Consider the following 20,386-nt stretch of genomic DNA (forward strand, 5'->3'; position numbering starts at 1 on the left):
GACTTGAAACATTCTGGATTTATGAGTTATGTTCCTACTCCCCGTTTGGTATGAGTGTGGAGTGGGACATTAACACTTTTATCAATAAAGCATGGGACTTTATATGAATTTTATATACATGGTATAGGGGTTTTATGTTCCACATATCATTTGAGTAATGACTATGCAGTTTAGACCTGTTTTATTTTATTATAAATATTTTCATAATTGATTCAGGTTAAATGGATTTTAAAGCTTGAAATATTTTTTTTTAAAATAACAAACATGTCACATTTACCTCCACTGTGCAGCTCGTTTTGCTTCTGGGGTCCCTCGGCTGCTGACTCGGCTCCTCTCTGCTTCTGGTAACCCCCCTGGGAAGCACTCTCCCAAGGGGGTTACCTGGCGGGCGCGCTCCCCAGTCCTGTATTCAGTGTCCATAGCCGCCAAACTACAGAATTCGGCCCTGCCCCCCGACCCTCGTGTCACCCGACCTCGTGTCATTGGAGTTAATTGACAGCAGCGCGAGCCAATGGCTGCGCTGTATATTAATCTATCCAATAAAGAGCCAAGAAGACCTGGCCGAGATCAAGCACGTTCTCGACGTGGGATTTTCGAGGGCTCAGGTAAGAAAACCAGGGGGCTGGGGGGCTCGTAATCGTCTGATGTTTTTTCACCTTAATGCATATGCCTTTAATTTAATGGTTGACAATGACGTGGTTATACAAGTTAGTCCTTTTTGACACCATATGGAGGCTTGACTTATGATGTCTCTAGGGCGTTTTTTTTACCTTGATTTTCAGATGAGGTGTGACCCGCACAAAAGGTGTATTCCTGTAGACTCGCCTTTATTTTAGATAGAGGCTTGACTTGCGTGCATTATTGATGTTTTGTGACACCTCGCGAGACAGTTTTAGCCTTGATTTCTATACGAGGCTTGACCCACATTCGCAATGTCATCGTATCCGGTTGTCTTAACTCGGTTTCAGATCGAGGCTTGTCACGCACGCATCATTTTAGTGTGATCCAGGAAATAATAGCGCGATCTTTGCACGTTGTGTTATGCAGCGCAGCTGTCCTTTTTGGGGTCACATTTATAAATTCTTAGTGGCAAAGACAGTTGGACCCCAAATGTTGTCTGAGATGAAACGCGTTGGATCTACTGTCCTGTCTATGCCATTACAGCTCGGTTTACCATAAATCATCCATCTCATGCTTTGATGTATGCTGAAATGTGAGTGGTCTATTTTTATAATACATTTTCAATTGATGGTTTTACACTATGTCGAGTCTTCTATCTTCTCTCCTTGAATTTATGTACTAATGGAGTGTTGATAATGATTGGAGTGGAACGTCCATATTCAGGTGTTGAGACATCATTGCCTTTATTAACCCATTTGATATAAGCTAGATTGGGTACATATGTTTCAGTAAGCCTCCTCATATTCCATTTGGTGGCAGATTTTTTCACAGTGGTGATTCTTCTTTTGATTGATCATCACAAATTGGATAACGCAATCAACATATATGCCTTCGCGGACTTATTAACTTTATTTTGGACTTTCATAGTTCACTTAAGACTGTGATATTTATTTTTTGTACAGATTTATATTTGTGGTGTACATTGTTTATATGGTTCACCTCGTATCAGAATTTTTGCATATTTATGTATTTCTGATTAGCGTTGCCCTGTTTTTTACCTATTACTTTTATACAAGTTGTCCATTGTGGTGCTGGTTGCTGTTTTACAATTTACATTTCATTATTTTTTTATATTAGCTTGATATAACACTATTTATTGAAATTGAACATTAACAACTTTTTTCATAAAAATAATAAAACATATCAGTAAAATGTTGTTTACAATAATGCAATAATGGAATATGTCAAATATAATAATTACTCCAGCTAGATTTGACCTCTTGAAGTGGCCACTGTAATACTTTAGGTTAAATGGAGCATTTTAACAAGTTACACTTGGCTAGGAAATTTAAAAATAATTAAAGATTGAAAAAAGAAACGTGAAGTAAGTGCTCTTCAGTTTCCACAATATTAACATAGGCAGCAGCACAGATTTGGGCCTAACCCAGAAAATAATCCAGTACAGAGCAGATCAAACTGCTCTAGTAGGTCATACATTTAGAAAAAAAACTGTTTTATGGATGTATGGGAGGATGAAGTGACAGGAAATTTTGAAAAGGAGCGCAAAGCAGCTGAACAGCACTTTTCAGTCCAAAAAAGTTCCACGTGAAAAAGACACAGCTTACTGTAAAGCTTGTTACAATAAAAAAAATCTTTGTGACAGCAGAGTAGAATCCAGTACAGAGCAGAGCAAAGTGCTCTAGTAGGCCATACATTTAGACGGAAAAAAAACACATTTGAATGTATGGGAGGATGAAGTGACAAGAAATTTGGGAAAGGAGCGCACAGCAAGCTTGCCAGCAATAGTAAAGGGGTTGTAAAGGTACAATTTTTTTCCTAAATACTGTAGCTTCCTTTACCTTAGTGCAGTCCTCCTTTCACTTAACTCATCCTTCGATTTTGCTTTTAAATGTCCTTATTTCTTCTGAGAAAATCTCACTTCCTGTTCTTCTGTCTGTAACTCCACACAGTAATGCAAGGCTTTCTCCCTGGTGTGGAGTGTCATGCTCACCCCCTCCCTTGGATTACAGGAGAGTCAGGACGCTCTCTACGTTGCAGATAGAGAAAGGAGCTGTGTGTTAGTGGGCGTCCTGACTCTCCAGTAGTCCAAGGGAAGGGGCGAGCACCAGGGAGAAAGCCTTGCATTACTGTGTGGAGTTACAGACAGAAAAACAGGAAGTGAGAATTTCTCAGAAGAAATAAGGACATTTAAAAGCAAAATCGGATGATGAGGTAAGTAAAGGAGGACTGCACTAAGGTAAAGCAAGCTATTTAGGAAAATAAATTGTACCTTTACAACCCCTTTAAGTCAAAAGAGTTCCACATGAAAAAGACACAGCTTGGAATACCAAGCATCATTTTTAGGAAAGCAGGAACAAAGATTGTCTCTGGACAGCCACACACTGAACAAATTATAGCCTTTTTTAAAAAAAAAAAGGACAGCACTACACGTCACAGAAAAGTAAGATAAAATAAAACCCAACTACTGACGCGTTTCGCACTAACACTAGTGCTTAGTCATAGCTAAAAAATACAACAAATGATAGCAAATATATATACAACCTTAATGAGACCATATGACTGAAGACCCAAGAAAACAGATGGTGTCTGATTGTCTAATTGACAACCCAATCAGTGAATGAGTGTCATGTGAAAAAACCCTCTAATGAAAGAGAGAAAATGTGTGCCTGGTGATCTACATGTGTATATCTTTATGTACATACAAGGATTATAAAGAGAATATCTCTATAAAAAAAACTTATAGATGGTGAATGTTACACAGATATAAAAACAACAAAACAAAAAGACAAAAGAACCTATGAATGTGTATGGGCCCCATGTGCCAGTGAATAAATGTGTGATGTGTGTTGCAGCACAAGGAAATGAAGTTAATAAAGAAAAAAAATGATAATCTCTTGTACATGTGCAAGGCGTGCTGTACAGTAAAATAAGGAAAAGTTAATTGTACAGCTGGAAATGGACAAAGGTTGTGTATGTGTATCATAAGTGATTCAAATATTAGTGTGATATATGTCACAAATGTGTACACCGTGTAAAATAAATGAGTGAAAAGTAAGGCGAGTCCTGCCAAGTGTATACTATTTTTAGGAGTCATAAATTTGAAAAGGTAGTTAAAATTTTAATGCTTCCAAGTACAAATTACTGTAAAACATGTTACATTAAAAAATATTCTTTGTGACAATAGAAAAAAAACATTCTCAAGACAACATAAAAAAAAGTGTTATATTGTAAAATGTTATAATAAAAAAAGACCCAAAAATAAAAGGTCTACCGCAAGGAGAGCTGCTTTTGACAGTAGGCACAAGATAGAGAGACAGAGAGAACTCCTGTCTCTGTCGTGTGAAAGAGTTACATTCTGTCCCTTAATATACTGTATGGTGTCTCCATGTCCAAATTTGCAGACTGCTGCATCTGTTTAAAAAAAAAAAAAAGTGGGTTACAGGTATAGATCATAAATACCGTATTTATCTGCATATACCGCGCGGCGGCGTATAACGCACACCCCAAGTTTAGAAGGGAAGTTTAAGGAAAAAAATTACATTTTGGATGCTCAGCCTTGTCGGTGTCCGTCTGCTGTCTTGCCCAGCGTCCATCGGCGGCCTTGTCTGGCGTCCGTCTGCGGCCTTTGCGCGGGGTCTGTCCAGCCTTGTCGGTGTCCGTCTGCTGTCTTGCCCGGCGTCCATCCCGCCTTCTCGGTGTCCGTTTGCTGTCTTGCCCGGCGTCCATTGGCGGCCTTGTCCGGCGTCCGGCTGCGGCCTTGCGCGGGGTCCGTCCAGCCTTGTGGGTGTCCGTCTGCGGCTTTGGAGGTGTCCATCCGACCTTGCCCGGGGTTGCAGCGTTGTGTTTGAATTTGGCGCCTCAGTCGAGCTGTGCAGAGCCGGATTTCCTTCGCACTCGGCTCCTCTCGTGCGGGTGGAGCCGAGGCTGGCCGAGCCTAGCCGAGTGCGCAGTACACTCGGCTCGGCTCAGTCTATGTCGGAGACAGCGGGGATTGGCATATAATGCGCACCCGCGATTTTTCCCTGATTTTAAGGGGGAAAAAAGTGCGCGTTATACGCCAATAAATACGGTAGTAGCAGAGTATGCAACACATGAAGGGTGCAACATTGTAGAAATGCACGTTCTAGTGCATGCATACATATGCCAACATTATGGAAGTGCATGCAGAGTTTGTTAGCAGTGGCATCCATGGTGGATGCAGTATTGCTGCAATGTTATCATGCAGAGTTTTCTAGCCATAACGTGCATGGTGGATGCAGTATTGCTGCATTGGTGCATGTAGAGTTGCTAGTGGTGACGTGCATGGTGGATGCTGTAGTGCTGCACATGGTGCACATGGAAATGATGGAGTTTAAAAGGGTGGATGTTTTATGCAGGAGTAGGCAGTGATGGTGTAAAATTGTTTCATGCAGAGCTTGCAAGCAGAGAGCGTGCTGGAGTAGGCAGTGATGGTGTACAAATGTTTCATACAGCGCGTGCTGAAGTAGGCAGTGGGGTGTAGCTTGCAACTTACTAAGCAGTCCACCAAATCCACCATGTTTTGCTTCTCCTCCCGTCCTGTCTGTTGCTCGATCAGGCCCGACATAGTGGTGGATGTATTACACCGCCTGGCTCCACCTACAGGAAATTACCTTAACCACCGACACGTGCGATAAATTACCGCATGAAAAAAAAAATCGGTAATTACCGTTCAATCGAACAAACATCGTATTTGTTATTTAATGCAAAATTCTTATCGAATTGCCCTTTCAACCTGATTTACTGCCAGTGTTATTTTACTGCATTTTATTAGCCATTATTTAACTGAGTAAAGTGAATTGACCCCTTCCAGCTTTGGAGAGAGATAAGTAAACACTACAGATATATGTGCTCATGAATGAGGTTTACAAGTTCACCTTTTTCCAAAGAATAGCATATGCAGCTAAGGGGCCCAGGCAGATATTAACAAACTGCAGCTTTCTAAAATGTTAATTAATTATATTATCATACCTATAGGTCATTTGGCCTCCCCAAGAGTTTAGCTGAAAAACTTACTATGTTCTGCCTTGTTGCTAGGGCATGAAAACTCACTACAAGCATTACAGGGGTGAATAAACAGTTTTCGCATTCTAAGGATGTGGGAATTGCTAAGTGGCATTCTTCTGGCCTGGCTTCTGGGTGGCCCCAGACTCAACCTTAATCAGTCTTCTCGTGGGAGCAAATTTTGACCTTTCTGCAGTACCCTTTCCTCCTCTTCTGTGATTACTTTACTGCTTAGAATAAAAATATGTTTGTCAGTTTTATTAAACCTTTTTTTTAATATTTCAGTTTACAAACCTTCTTTTTGCCTATTACACCTAACTTCAGGGAAAACTAACCGCAGGTAGGAATGTGTTCCTTTACAGCAGGGGTCTCCAAACTTTTCAAACAAAGGGCCAGTTTAATGTTCTTCAGCCTTTAGGAGGGCCGGATTGTGGCCAGCGGGGGCAGAAAAAGCCCCAGGCCAGCATTGGTGAGAATAAATATGAACTCATAGTTTGCGATCAGTAGGATAAAGAATAGTGCCCCTACTAGTAGGAGTAATTGTATCTCATCATTGGTATCAGTTGAAGAAAAAGTGCCCCCTTGTTGGAGTCAGTGGGAAGAATAGTGCCTCATATCAGTGGGAGGAATAAAGTCCTGAGGGCCGGATAAAGGCTAGCAAAGGGCCGCAGTTTGGAGACCCCTGCTTTACAGTATTGCACCTTTGACTAATATCTGATAGTAGTGTAGAAGTAGCCTGATCACTGCAAACACATTATTAGAAGCCAATGGGCACTTCGCAGACGTGCTACAAACAAGAACAGTTATATAAAAGTATAAGCAGGTTATTGAGGGAGCTGCGGTGGCTCAATGCGATTGGCACTGCGCTGTCAAGCCATTCACCTCTGCAGCTAGGGGTTCGGATCCAGGTCTCGGCTACATGTGAATTGAGTTTGGTGGTCTCAGCCCGGCTCCCGGTGGGTGTGCTATGCGAGGTAAGCCTGCGCTTAGTACGCCCACCCCCCTCCCACAAAAAAACACCACACTTACACGCACTCGAAATTGGGTTAACATGCACGCACTTTGACCATGCGGTCTCTAAAGGAGGCGAAGGACTAACGAGGCTGGTTGAGCGGGCTAGATCCTCTCACTCCCTTATAGGAAGTCCCTCTGCCCCGTTGGGCTTCAAAGCGGAGCAGGTAGGGCGGGCATGGAGAAAGGTGGCAGATTGCCTGTGGGGGAGGCCTGCCTACTCCCAACTCCTGCAGTCCGGCTCCTCTCTCGAGTACACACACAAAATACAAAAAAAAAAGCAGGTTATTGAATAATTATGAGCTGGAAGCTTCTTGTTTCAGCAATTAGCTTTACTTTCATGGAGAAAAGCATTACATGCCTTTTTATCATCATGGAACAGGAAGAGAACACAAACAAATGCATATAACACAATAAGGATGGCACTTCTTCTGATTACCTTACCATAGATAACAAACTAGTCTATCCAGTACCACCTGATGGATAGATAGATAGATATAATGCATATACACAGTCACAGTATGTAAGCAGATTGCTGTTGTTCTTTCAATAAAAAGGAGTCTAACCTGTTTGCAAGATCGTCGGCACTCTGCTGCTATTGCCAATTCACAGCAACCAAGACCAACCCATCCATCAGACTTTTTAGTGGCACCTATTTGGAATAAATGTTTCAAATTATTAATACATTTATTGTAAAAAACGTTGATAATAACTTACCACAGAACTGCTGTGATAATACAGAGAATGTGTGCATGTGAAAGCAAAGCAGTAACAGCCAGCCGGCACATTCAATGGTAAGGATCCTACAGAACTTTCTACCAGCATATTCAAAAACAGAACATTGTTATTAAATACTTACCATAATTTTTCTTTCCTGAATAACTGTATGGCAGTATACAAATGTTTCCTATGCTGCCATAAAGTTAGCCAGGAAAACTGAAAATTTTTATTATATACTTTCCATTTCTGGTTACTTTTTCTGACTCCTTTTCTGATTAACTCAATGACATATTCATAAGCTGCCTTGGAATTACTTAGGAGAAATTTTATTATGATTTAGGTCAATATAGGAGAATGAGTGCTAAGAGCTGCAGCATCCAGTATTCACTGACTAGAACACTTCCTGTTAAATGTACTGTAAGAGATCATTCAAGTTTAATACTTTAGGGATCCCTTATAGCCATGCTTATCATGATCAGCTTTAGATCTAGCAAGGCAAGCTCCACACAATGTATGCATGGAATAGAACAGAGAAATAATTAATAGGCTATGGGATGCCAAAAGATGTTTGTATTCAGAAGACAAGTTAATTTTCACTTTTGAAGTCAAATTTGAGACTCCTCCACTATACAGTATGTTTCTGTCTTCCCATTCACATAGCATACCCAATTTATTATATTTTTTTAATCTATGTTTCTTACCATTCTAGTTGTTTTTTTTTAACACATTTATAGGACTACAAGCTATTGTGAATAATTTCAAAGTGCAGTTGGATGGATAAAGTAGGGGAAAGTGCACTATCATACAACATATCAGATCTTTAACCCTTTGTTAGGATAGACAGTATTCAAATCTATGTTACGACTGATAATGAAATCTGCCAGCACAAGTGGAAATACATTTTTAACCACTTCAATACCGGACACTTTTACCCCCTTCCTGCCCAGGCCAATTTTCAGGTTTCAGCACTGTCACACTTTGAATGACAATTGCGTGGCCATGCAACAATGTACCCATATGACATTTTTATAATTTGTTCACACAAATAGAGCTTTCTTTTGGTGGTATTTAATCACTGGTGGACTTTTTTTTTTTCGTGCAAAAAAAAAAGAATTATTTAACCAGTTAACCACAGGCAAGGTGGTTGCTTAACTGGGGGTCACCCCCGGCGCTACACAGATCACGGTAACTGACCGACAACAGCGGTCTTTTACCATGTGATCGCGCCGTCCAATGACGGCGCGATCACAGGTAAACAAACCAGCGTCATTTGATGACGCCGGTTCCTCCCTCCTCTCGCTGTACCGATCGGTACAGTGTGAGAGGAGAGCGCGGATGGCAGCAGCAGTGTGGGATGGATCTGTGACTATTGCAGTCACAGATCCATCCATCCCTGCTCAGCCATCCCTGCATTAACCCCTGCAATACTCTGCCTTCCCTGCGCAATACTCTGCAATGCTCTGCCTTCCCTGCGCAATTACTCTGCAATACCCCCTGCGCAATACTCTGCAATACCCCCGCGCAATACTCTGCAAAACCCCCGCGCAATACTCTGCAAAACCCCCGCGCAATACTCTGCAAAACCCCCGCGCAATACTCTGCAAAACCCCCGCGCAATACTCTGCAAAACCCCCGCGCAATACTCTGCAAAACCCCCGCGCAATACTCTGCAATACCCCCGCGCAATACTCTGCAATACCCCCGCGCAATACTCTGCAATACCCCCGCGCAATACTCTGCAATACTCTGCAATACCCCCGCGCAATACTCTGCAATACCCCCGCGCAATACTCTGCAATACCCCCGCACAATACTCTGCAATACCCCCGCACAATACTCTGCAATACCCCCCACACAATACACTGCAATACCCCCGCGCAATACTCTGCAGTACCCCTTGCGCGATACTCTGCAATACCCCCCTAGCGAAGTTTGGCGCCATTCCACAAGCGTGTGCAATATTGAAGGGTGACATGTTGGGTATCTATTTACTCGGCGTAACTTCATCTTTCATATTATGCAAAAACATTGGGCTAACTTTAATGTTTTTTTTTTTAAAAGCACAAAACTGTGTTATTTCCCAAAAAAATGCGTTCGAAAAATTGCTGTGCAAATACCATGCGCGATAAAAAGTTGCAACGACCGCCATTGTATTCTCTAGGGTCTTTGCTAAAAAAGCATATATAATGTTTTGGGGTTCTATGTAATTTTCTAGCAAATAAATGATGATTTTTACATGTAGGAGAGAAATGTCAGAACTGGTCTGGGTGCTCCAGAACGCCTGATGGTGCTCCCTGCATGTCGGGCCTCTGTATGTGGCCACGCTGTGTAAAAGTCTCACACATGTGGTATCGCCATACTCGGGAGGAATAGCAGAATGTGTTTTGGGGTGTAATTTGTGGTATGCATATGCTGTGTGTGAGAAATAACCTGCTAATATGAAACTTTTGTGGAAAAAAAATAAAAATAAAAAAAACCTTGATTTTGCAAAGAATTGTGGGAAAAATGACAACTTCAAAAAACTCACCATGCCTCTTTCTAAATACCTTGGAATGTCTTCTTTCCAAAAAGGGGTCATTTAGGGGGTATTTGTACTTTTCTGGCATGTTAGGGTCTCAAGAAATGAGAGAGGCTGTCAGTACATCAGATGTGATCAAATTGATAAATTTTCAGTAATTGGTACCATAGCTTGTAGACCTTATAACTTTCACCCAGACTAAATAATATCCATTTTTTTTTAACCAAATATATGTAGCAGTATACATTTTAGGCCAAATTTATGAAGAAAAATTCATTTTTTGCAAAATTTTATAATAGAAATGAAGAAAAATTCATTTTTTTACAAAATTTTCGTTCTTTTTTCATTTATAGCGGAAAAAATAAAAACCGCAGAGGTGATCAAATACCACCAAAAGAAAGCTCTATTTGTGGGAAAAAAAGGACAAAAATTTCATTTGGTTACAGTGTTGTATGACTGAGTTATTGTCATTCAAAATGTGAGAGCACCGAAAGCTGAAAATTGGTCTGGTTATTAAGTGGGTTTAAGTGGTTAAAAAATAAAGGTGTTTTTCTTTATTTCTGTTATACAATTTTGCAAAAAAAAAAAAAATGTAGTAAGAGGCATGGCTAGTTTTTTGAAGTTGTAATATTTTTGTCACAATTTTTTGGAAAGTTAAATAAAAATAAAATGTTCACATTTTTTTTTGCCTTCTGTCACCAGTGAAACCAGTCACATTTTTACAGCTATAAGCAACCATTTTTACTGAATGAAAACTAATCATTCAGTGATCACTATTGTGATTGGTCACAGCTAATCATATGGTACAGATGGGCTCTGATTGGCCCTGTCTGTACCATGTGAGGACTGTGGCCAATCATAGAGCTTATCACAATAGTACACAATGAAAGACATGTAACAAAGTCTTTCATTGTGTACACATGTCATATGATTTGTTGTGATTGGCCACATCATTCATATGGTACCAGCAGAGGGCTAGTATGGTGATCTGTCATTGCCCATGTCCTATGGACACGATGTTTGACAGATCGCGGTGGAGCGCAGCCCGTGGGGCACGATCCTGTGTTGACATCATGTGACATCCTCCCAGAACAACAGTGCTGGAGTTAAAGTGGTACTAAACCCAAAAGCAAACATTCATTATATTTTTGCTTACCAATTGTTAGATGTAATGGCTGCAGTAGCTTTTATTTTTTTAGACTTTTTTTTCTTCAATTTTTTTTCTCCTGTGATCCAGTCAGTAAGTCTGCTGTTTATCAAAATGAGTTCTCCAGCAGAATGTAGCAGTTACAGAGATGAGACAAACCATTTAACACTCACGAACCATTTAACACTCTTCTAAACCTAGAAGAAAAGCTGTTTAACCTTAAACTGCTTAGAGGGTTCTTTGCTGTAAGAGCGGTTAGGATGTGGAGTTCACCTGAACGACCACAACATACAGGTATTCAATGTAATACTGACATAAAATCACACACATAGGTTGACTTGATGGACTTTTTTCAACCTCGCCTACTTTGTAACTATGTAACTAGCAGGGGAACTTACAACTTTTTTGATCAAAACACACAGCCATGATATCCTCAGACTCCCTGGTGATGCAACGGTTTACATAAAGGTCACAGTGATCATAAAGAGAACATAAAGTTAAACCCCAAAATGTTGTTTTAAACAGAATCATGTTTATTTAAAATATCACTAACATTTGGGTGATGAAAGGCAGACAGAAAAAAAAACATCTCCCCGCGAGACCACCAGATGGTGTGATGTCAAGATCATACCCAACGCGTTTCATCTCTACACATACAGGGAAAAGAGGCTGGCCAGCGACGTCCACAGTACATATAGCAATCAGGATGAAAATACTGCAATATTTACACAAGGGATACAAAGCAAAAAAATTACTTACAATTTATTTTATTATAGAGTGTTAAATAAATATGCTAAAAAACAGTAAAAATGAAAAAAGAATAGAAAGAATTTAAATATACACAAAAAAATGCCAAATTATTGCCATCTAGTGGACAAAAAGGAGAATAATGTAAAAGTCCAGAACCAGATCCCAAAATAATTTAGAGTTTGAGGCATCAACATCCCAACTGTTTACATCAATCACAAGAATAACAATTAAAATACAAGGACCTCCATATATATAGGGCCAGATTCTCGTAGTTCTGCATATCTCTGCGGCGGCGTAACGTATCCGATTTACGTTACGCCGCCGCAACTTAGACGGGCAAGTGCTGTATTCTCAAAGCACTTGCTCCTTAAGTTGCGGCGGCGTAGCGTAAATCGGCCGGCGTAAGCCTGCCTAATTCAAATTTGAATCAGGGGGGCGTGTTTGATGTAAATGTACTGTGACCCGACGTGATTGACGTTTTTCACGAACGGCGCATGCGCCGTCCGTGGAAATCTCCCAGTGTGCATTGCTCCTAATACGCAGCAAGGACGTATTGGTTTTGACGTGGACGTAAATTACATCCAGCCCCATTCACGGACGAGTTACGCAAATGACGCAAAATTTTCAAATTTCGACGCGGGAACGACGGCCATACTTAACATTGTTACGCCGCACTTTTGCCACCATATAGCAGGAGCAACTATACGCCGGGAAAAGCTTAACGTAAACATCGTAACTTTACTGCGTCGGACGGGCGTACGTTCGTGAATTCATGTATCTAGCTGATTTACAAATTTCGACGTGGAAATCAGCTTACACGTCCCTAGCGGTCAGCGGAAAAATGCAGTTACGATCCGACGGCGTAAGAGACTTACACCTGTCGGATCTAATGGATATCTTTGCGTAACTGATTCTAAGAATCAGGCGCATAGATACGACGGGTCGGATTAGGACTTACGACGGCGTACATGGCGCTGCACCGTCGTAAGTCCTTTCAGAATCTGGCCTAGTTTATTAAGTTGTGGATTGTCCACTTGCCATGTCACCTGGCCACGTTACCTGCCACATCACCTGGCCACGTCACCTGGCACATCACCTGGCCACGTCACCTGCCACAAGTTGTGGATTGTCCACTGGCCACGTCACCTGCCACGTCAACTGGCCACGTCACCTGCCACAAGTTGTGGATTGTCCACTTGCCACGTCACCTGACCACGACACCTGCCACAAGTTGTGGATTGTCCACTTGTCATGTCACCTGCCACAAGTGGATTATCCACTTGCCAAATCACCTGGCCACGACACCTGCCACAAGTTGTGGATTGTCCACTTGTCATGTCACCTGCCACAAGTGGATTATCCACTTGCCAAATCACCTGGCCACGTCACCTGCCACAAGTTGTGGATTGTCCACTGGCCACGTCACCTGCCATGTCACCTGGCCACGTCACCTGCCACAACTTGTGGATTGTCCACTTGCCACATCACCTTGCCAAATCACCTGGCCACATCACCTGCCACAAGTTGTGGATTGTCCACTGGCCACGTCACCTGCCACGTCAACTGGCCACGTCACATGCCACGTCAACTGGCCACGTCACCTGCCACAAGTTGTGAATTGTCCACTTGCCACGCCACCTGACCAAGACACCTGCCACAAGTTGTGGATTGTCCACTTGCCACGTCACCTGGACACGTCACCTGCCACAAGTTGTGGATTATCCACTTGCCAAATCACCTGGCCATGTCACCTGCCACAAGTTGTGGATTGTCCACTTGCCACGTCACCTACCACAAGATGAGGATTGTCCAATTGCCACGTCACCTGGTCACGTCACCTGCCACATCACCTGTTCACATCACCTGGCACATCACCTGCCACAAGTTGTGAATTGTTCACTTGCCACATCACCTGGCACGTCACTTGCCACATCACCTGCCACAAGTTGTGAATTGTCCACTTGCCACGTCACCAGGCCATGTCACCTGGCCACATCACCTGCCACGTCACCTGGCCATGTCACCTGCCACAAGTTGTGGATTGTCCAATGGCCACGTCATCTGCCACATCACCTGGCCACGTCACCTACCACAAGTTGTGAATTGTACACTTGCCACGTCACCTGGCCATGTTACCTGCCACAAGTTGTGGATTGCCCACTGGCCACGTGACCTTGCCACGTCACCTGCCACGTCACCTACCACAAGTTGTGGATTGTACACTTGCCACATCACCTGGTTATGTTACCTGCCACAAGTTGTGGATTGTCCACTGGCCACATGACCTGGCCATGTCACCTGCCACATCACCTGGCCACGTCACCTACCACAAGTTGTGGATTGTCCACTTGCCACGTCACCTGGCCATGTCACCTGCCACAAGTTGTGGATTGTCCACTGGCCATGTCACCTGGCCACGTCACCTGCCACAAGTTGTGGATTGTCCACAATGCAATGCAAGCAATTACATTTTTAATGTTTCTTTTATGGTTTTTCATCTTTTGCCATCATTTTTGAGATTTCTAATGTAAAATAGGTCACCTTTAAAAACACCTATAAACGAAAATCGCGGCAAAACGCCGGTACCACGTTTTGCCGTGATTAGCGGAGTTTTGCCGTGATTTGCGTCTGAAACACGAAAACGTTTGCGTCTGAACCCAAAATTTTGCTTCTGAAAAAACGAGCCTAAACCCAACTGCTTTAAAACGCAAAAAAACGTGAATGTGTGCATGGACACATAGGATAACATTAAATGTGTTCAGGGGCAGTTGAAAAAAATGCCCAAATGCCTCTGAACTCGAGTTTACCAGCGTCTCGTGTGCATGGGGCCTAAGAATGCTGATGCACTACTTGGTGAGAGTCTTCATTTTTTGCGATACGGCACTGCGTTACTTTTTTTTAAAATATTCATTCTTTATTTATCTTTTTTCTTTTTCACATTCAGTTATTTAGCATTTCATTCAATAAAATCAGGAACAAACATTATTCCACATATATATATATATCATCATCTTTTTACAAAGTACAGAGAGTCTGAAGAGTGGAATCATCTTAACTAACTTTCTGATATAAAGGAAAAAAAACACACAAAAAGAGGAAGGTGGAAAAAAGGTTTTTTTCCGCCATTAGGCCTGTGGCATTACTCCCTTGGTCCACTATCTCCCCTCCCCGATGAGGTTTCAGGGTTACCCTTAGTTTTCCTGGGTTAACTCACATATACTTTTGTCTTACGGTGTTATTTAAAATTATACTCCGCCCGTCTATGGTTCTTACCCTCTAGAGAGGAATATCCCTTCTTCCCAACCATGGTTTCCACATCTCCTCAAAATCCTTAAGATTGCCTCTTTTTATATAGACTGCTCTTTCTTTACAAATCGTCTCATTTACTATCCTGATCCATTCTCATATTGACGGGGATGTTGCTGCCTGCCATCTTGTAGCTATTAATTTCCTGGCTTGGAACAGGCATCTCAATATTACAACTGTTGTAGTCTTCTTCTCCTCCCGTTCCTTCCTATATCCCAATACACACAGTGTGGCCTCCACCTCCAAGGGTGCTCCGAATGTGTCGCTTAGATAGTTTATCACTCCCTCCCAGTATCGGAACAGCCTTGGGCAGCGCCACATCATGTGTATTAGGTCTCCAGTCCCTTGGCATCTAGGGCATTTATCATCTATTCTTCCGTATTTAAACAAACGTTTAGGCGTATAGTAGGCTCGATTTATCAGCATCAGATGGGAGATCCTCTGTGGAGGTGAGACCGAAACTTTCGGTCCCATCTCCAGGACCCTCTTCCACTGATCCTGTGTTATTTCCCCGATGTCCTCCTCCCATTTCTCTCTTATTTTTGGGAGACTAGTACCTATATTAACCTTTTTACATATCTGTCCGTATATCTCCGAAATGAGTCCCTTAGTTGATCCTGCATTAGCCAAAACCTGGAAGAGGGGCGTTTCACTCCATTCTGGGGTTTGTGACCCAAATTGGGCCCCAAGGGCATGCCCTACCTGCATGTAGGTAAAAAATGAGTGTTGCGGTATACCAAATTCCTCTCTCAGGTCCAGGAACTTCCTATACCTATCCTCTTTATACAGTTGCCTCAACCTTTTAATACCCTTTGTTTTCCATGTCCTAACTTTCCCTATCTGGAGGATTTCCTTCAGTTTAATATTATTCCACAATGGAGAGTATTCAGTAAACCCGGTGTATCCCATCAGCTTTTTAACCGTTTTCCATATTTTAGTTATCATTTTTACTGTTGGGTTCCTGTGACTGAAGGAATCTGCCTCTAGCGCTTCAATGATGGTATCATGGGGAACCCCGTTTAGCAGTATCTTCCCATTAGGGGTACCTCCTCCCGGAACATTGCATCCTCCTATTTGTTGCAGTTGTGCCTATAGGTAGTAAATCTCGGGTTGGGGGACTGCAAGTCCTCCTTCCCCCATCGGGAGCTGCAATGTACGGAGACGGATCCTCGCTTGCCCCCCTTTCCATATAAGCTCTCTGAAGAGAGTTTCGATTTTATTAAACCACTTTTTGCAGATCCACATTGGAGAATTGTGCAGTATATATAGCAGTTGTGGTTGCCAAATCATTTTTATTAAACTGCATCTGCCGGCGACTGACAACGGAAGCCGTTTCCAAATATGAATTTTTTGTTTAAATTTAGCCAATAGCGGGGTTAGGTTTTTATGGATGTATTGATTCGGATCTTTCGTCACCAATACCCCCAGATATCTCATTGTGTCTACCACCGTTAATTGTGGCATTTCCAATGTCGCCGTTTCTCCAAGTGGATCTATCGGGAGCAGCTCGGATTTCCCCCAGTTTATTTCTAAACCTGTAAAGCTCCCAAATTCTTCTACCAGACTCATTGCCTTTACCAATGATTGTTCCGTATCCCCCAGGAAGAGGAGAATGTCATCGGCATATAGCGCGATTCTTTCCTCTCCCATCTTCCTCTGGAATCCGGTTATCTCAGTACTTGACCTTATGGCTATTGCCAACGGTTCCATCGCTAGGGCGAAGAGCAGGGGTGACAAGGGGCACCCCTGTCTCGTCCCCCTCTCAAGAGTAATCTTTTCCGAAAATTCGTTGTTAATTTTTAGTTTGGCACTAGGATTATCATAAAGCATTCTTATCAGCCTAATGAATGTCGGGCCGAATCCAAATTTACCCAAAACCCTCCAAATATACCCCCATTCTACGCTGTCGAAGGCTTTAGTCACATCTAGTGACAATACAGCTCTTGTTCCCTCATTCTGTGACGGGGTCTGTAAATTTAGAAATGTTCTTCTGATGTTCATGCTGGTAGATCTATTAGCTATGAATCCTGTCTGGTCTGGATGAATTAACTTTGAGATTAGCCTATTAAGCCTTGTTGCCAAGACCTTAGCTATAATCTTGGCATCAGAGCATAAGAGGGATATAGGCCTATATGCCGCAGGGTCTTGAGGGTCCTTCCCTTCTTTTGGTATAACTATAATAGTTGCTTCCAGCATTGAAGCAGGGAGTTTACCTTCTATGGCGGCTCCATTTAGTACTTTTATGAGTTCTGGTAGTAATATTTCTCCATAATATTTGTATATTTCTGTCGGGAGTCCATCTGGGCCTGGCGACTTTTGATTTGCCATATCTGCTACTGCCTGCTGAATTTCCCCGAGTGATATTGGGATTTCTAATTCCTCCCTTTCCAGTTGTGTTATAGACGGGATCTCTAGCCTCTCCAAGAAGTCTACCATTTCTTTTTCCATCCCCACCTTCTGTGTAGTATAGAGTTTTTGGTAATATGTCTGGAAGGTCTGTACTATCTCTGAGGTATCTGATGTTATTGCCCCTCCTATTACTCTAATAGACTGAACATTGGAGGGGGAAGAGTTAGACTTCACCACTTGCGCCAGCATCCTTCCAACGCTTTCACCCTCTGCAAAGGAAGACTGTCGCAGAAAGAGTCGTCTAGTCTCAACCTCCCTTATGGTTACCAGCTTATATGCTTGTTGTTTCTCCAGCCATATTTTCTGCTTCTCCGATGTTGGATCCTCTACATAGTTATTTTCTGCCTCCATTACCTCTCTACGGGATTTTTCCTCCCCTTCCCTGTTTTTTTTATTAAATTTTGCCACCTGCTGGATCAGGATACCTCTAAGGTATGCCTTGAGAGCATCCCATAATATCCCGGTACTTGTGGTACCTTCATTAAAGTCTACAAATTCCCTTAATTTAGGCACAATCTCCTCCGACTCCTTTATTAACTCAAACCAATAAGAATTGATTTTCCACTCTCTCTGGGTTTTTTGTCCACCTAAATTTAAAGTTAAAATCATTGGGGAGTGGTCAGACACACCTCTTGGCAGGTATATTATCTTTCCCATAATCTGTAACGCTTTATGATTCCCAAGGGCCATATCTATCCTGGAGAGTGTGGAATGCGTGCTTGAATAACAGGAATATTGCTGGGCGCCCGGGTTCCTCACTCTCCACATATCTAGTAGACCAACTTCTTCCATAAATTGGCTCAAACGGGTCCTCTCTCTAGGAGCTGGGTCTAATGGTGCGGGAAACCTATCAGCCTTTTGATCCAAAACCTCGTTAAAATCTCCAACTATCAGAACCGGTGTTTCCTCCATTCCCATTATAAATTCATTTAATCTGAGCATAACATCTATTTTAAAAGGTGGAGGGATATAAATATTTGCTATTACATACATTTTGTTGTCAATTTTACAATGCAAAAAAACATATCGGCCGTTTTCATCTATGCTGGTGTGTCTGCAGGAGAACCTCACTCCAGTTCTCACTAGAATGCTTACTCCTCTGGAATATGTGGAGTGTACTGCATGATACTGAATATGATATCTTTTACTCTGTAGTGAGTAAGTTGTATTCTTTGTTAGATGTGTTTCCTGCAGACATATCAGCTCTATCCCATTTCTTTCCATCATAGAGAGCACTGCAGCTCTTTTGGCTGCTGTCCCCAGGCCCCTGACATTCCATGAGCCTAGACTCAACGTTTTACTTTGCATTTAACAGTATGTAGTATATCATGAATTGTCAGGGGTATCAATCCCAAAGACGATTACATAGTCAAACTTTACCCTAAATTTCTTTGTTTTATATTGTGAATGACTCACATCTATTTCTTTTTTACCGTGTCTATTAAAAGGTATAACCCAACATCCCAAAAGAGTGTATATACAATCAAATATTATTTCCATGCAAAAAAAAACAAAAAAAAAAGAGGAAAAGAAAAGAAAATTGCCTTTCCTCTTCCTTTCTTTTTAAATTCCACTTTCCTGTAACAAGCTTTCCCCCATTGTGTATTTCCTTGCCATTTCTCAATTATCTTATTTCTTTGTGCATTGTCATTATCATTACCTTCTATACTCTCCTTCAATTCGTGTTTTACATGTATTTTACTTATATTAATGAACACTTTATTCCTGTGTATCGTGTGCCTATCCTCCCTTCCTCTCCCACCCATCCTCCCCCCCTCCTCCCTCCTCCCCCCTCCCTCCCGCCTCCTCCACCTATCCTGGTGTTCCCCTGAGGGCATTCCAGTGACCGTCTCCCACACCATGTATTCCTCACTTTCACTCCCTTCCCATCCCATTCGAAAAACTATGCTTGTCCTCCTCCCCCCTCTCCTCCCCCCTGTTTTTAATTTTTAATTTTCTGTTTACTGTTTTCCTGAGGGAGAGAGAGCAGGGCGAATAAGGGAAACAGCCCAAAAAAAAAAAAAAAAAAAAAAAGAAAAGAAAAAGGGAATATCTCTTTTCCCCATTTCCCCCCCCCCCCCCTTCCCTCTTGCTCAGATTATCTACCACTTATCCTTATTCTCATCCAGCCATCTCTCTACACTCGCCGGAGTATCAAAGATCTGAGTCCCGCCCTCTGTCACCACCCGTAGCCTTGCTGGGTAAAGAAGGGCATAAGTCAACCCATGTTTCTGTAATGCCCGTTTAGCTGAAATGAACTCTGCCCTCCGTCTCTGTAATTCTGGCGAAAAATCAGAATACAATGAAATCTTAGTGTCCTTAAAATAAATGTTTCCCGCCGCTCTTGCTGTCCGCAGCAGTGCAACTTTATCTCTATAATTTAGGAACTTCATAAGGAGCGGCCTGGGATGTCCCCCTGCTGGCGGAGCTCTAAAAGGAACTCTATGTGCTCTCTCAATAGAAAATGTCGTTGAAAATGTCTCTCTTCCGAAGATCTCGATAAACCATTTTTCAAGGAACTCTATAGGGTTGGAGCCCTCGCTCTTTTCTGGCAGTCCCACCATCCTAACATTATCTCTTCTGAGACGGTTCTCCATCTCATCCATCTTTGATGCGTATCTGCACATCTGCTCCTTCAGGTTTTTCACCTCATTTATTAATGGGTATACATCGTCTTCCAGCTGGCTTGTCCTTGCCTCCAGAGCAGAGGTCCTTTCCGCTGTTCTTTGCAATTCTTGGCGGACCAGTACCAAATCCTCTTTTACCTCTTTCATCTGGGTACAAAGTTCTTTTAGTGCACTCTTACATGCGCTCACAACTGTAAATATATCCTTTAGTGTTGGTTCCGTTTCCACGGGTAA

The 20,386-nt window shown here is 42.3% G+C and overlaps 1 protein-coding gene across 1 annotated transcript in view; it reads right to left on the reverse strand.

Moving 5' to 3' along the window:
* Positions 1 to 20,386, reverse strand: part of RECK (reversion inducing cysteine rich protein with kazal motifs) — an 861,635-nt gene that overhangs the window by 614,355 nt on the left and 226,894 nt on the right. The window contains exon 5 of the mRNA XM_040353423.1: positions 7,242 to 7,327. Coding sequence (XP_040209357.1) covers positions 7,242 to 7,327 — 86 coding nt within the window. The remainder of the gene's footprint in view (positions 1 to 7,241; positions 7,328 to 20,386) is intronic.

Source organism: Rana temporaria, chromosome 5 (assembly GCF_905171775.1).
Source record: "Rana temporaria chromosome 5, aRanTem1.1, whole genome shotgun sequence".
NCBI lineage: Eukaryota > Metazoa > Chordata > Amphibia > Anura > Ranidae > Rana > Rana temporaria.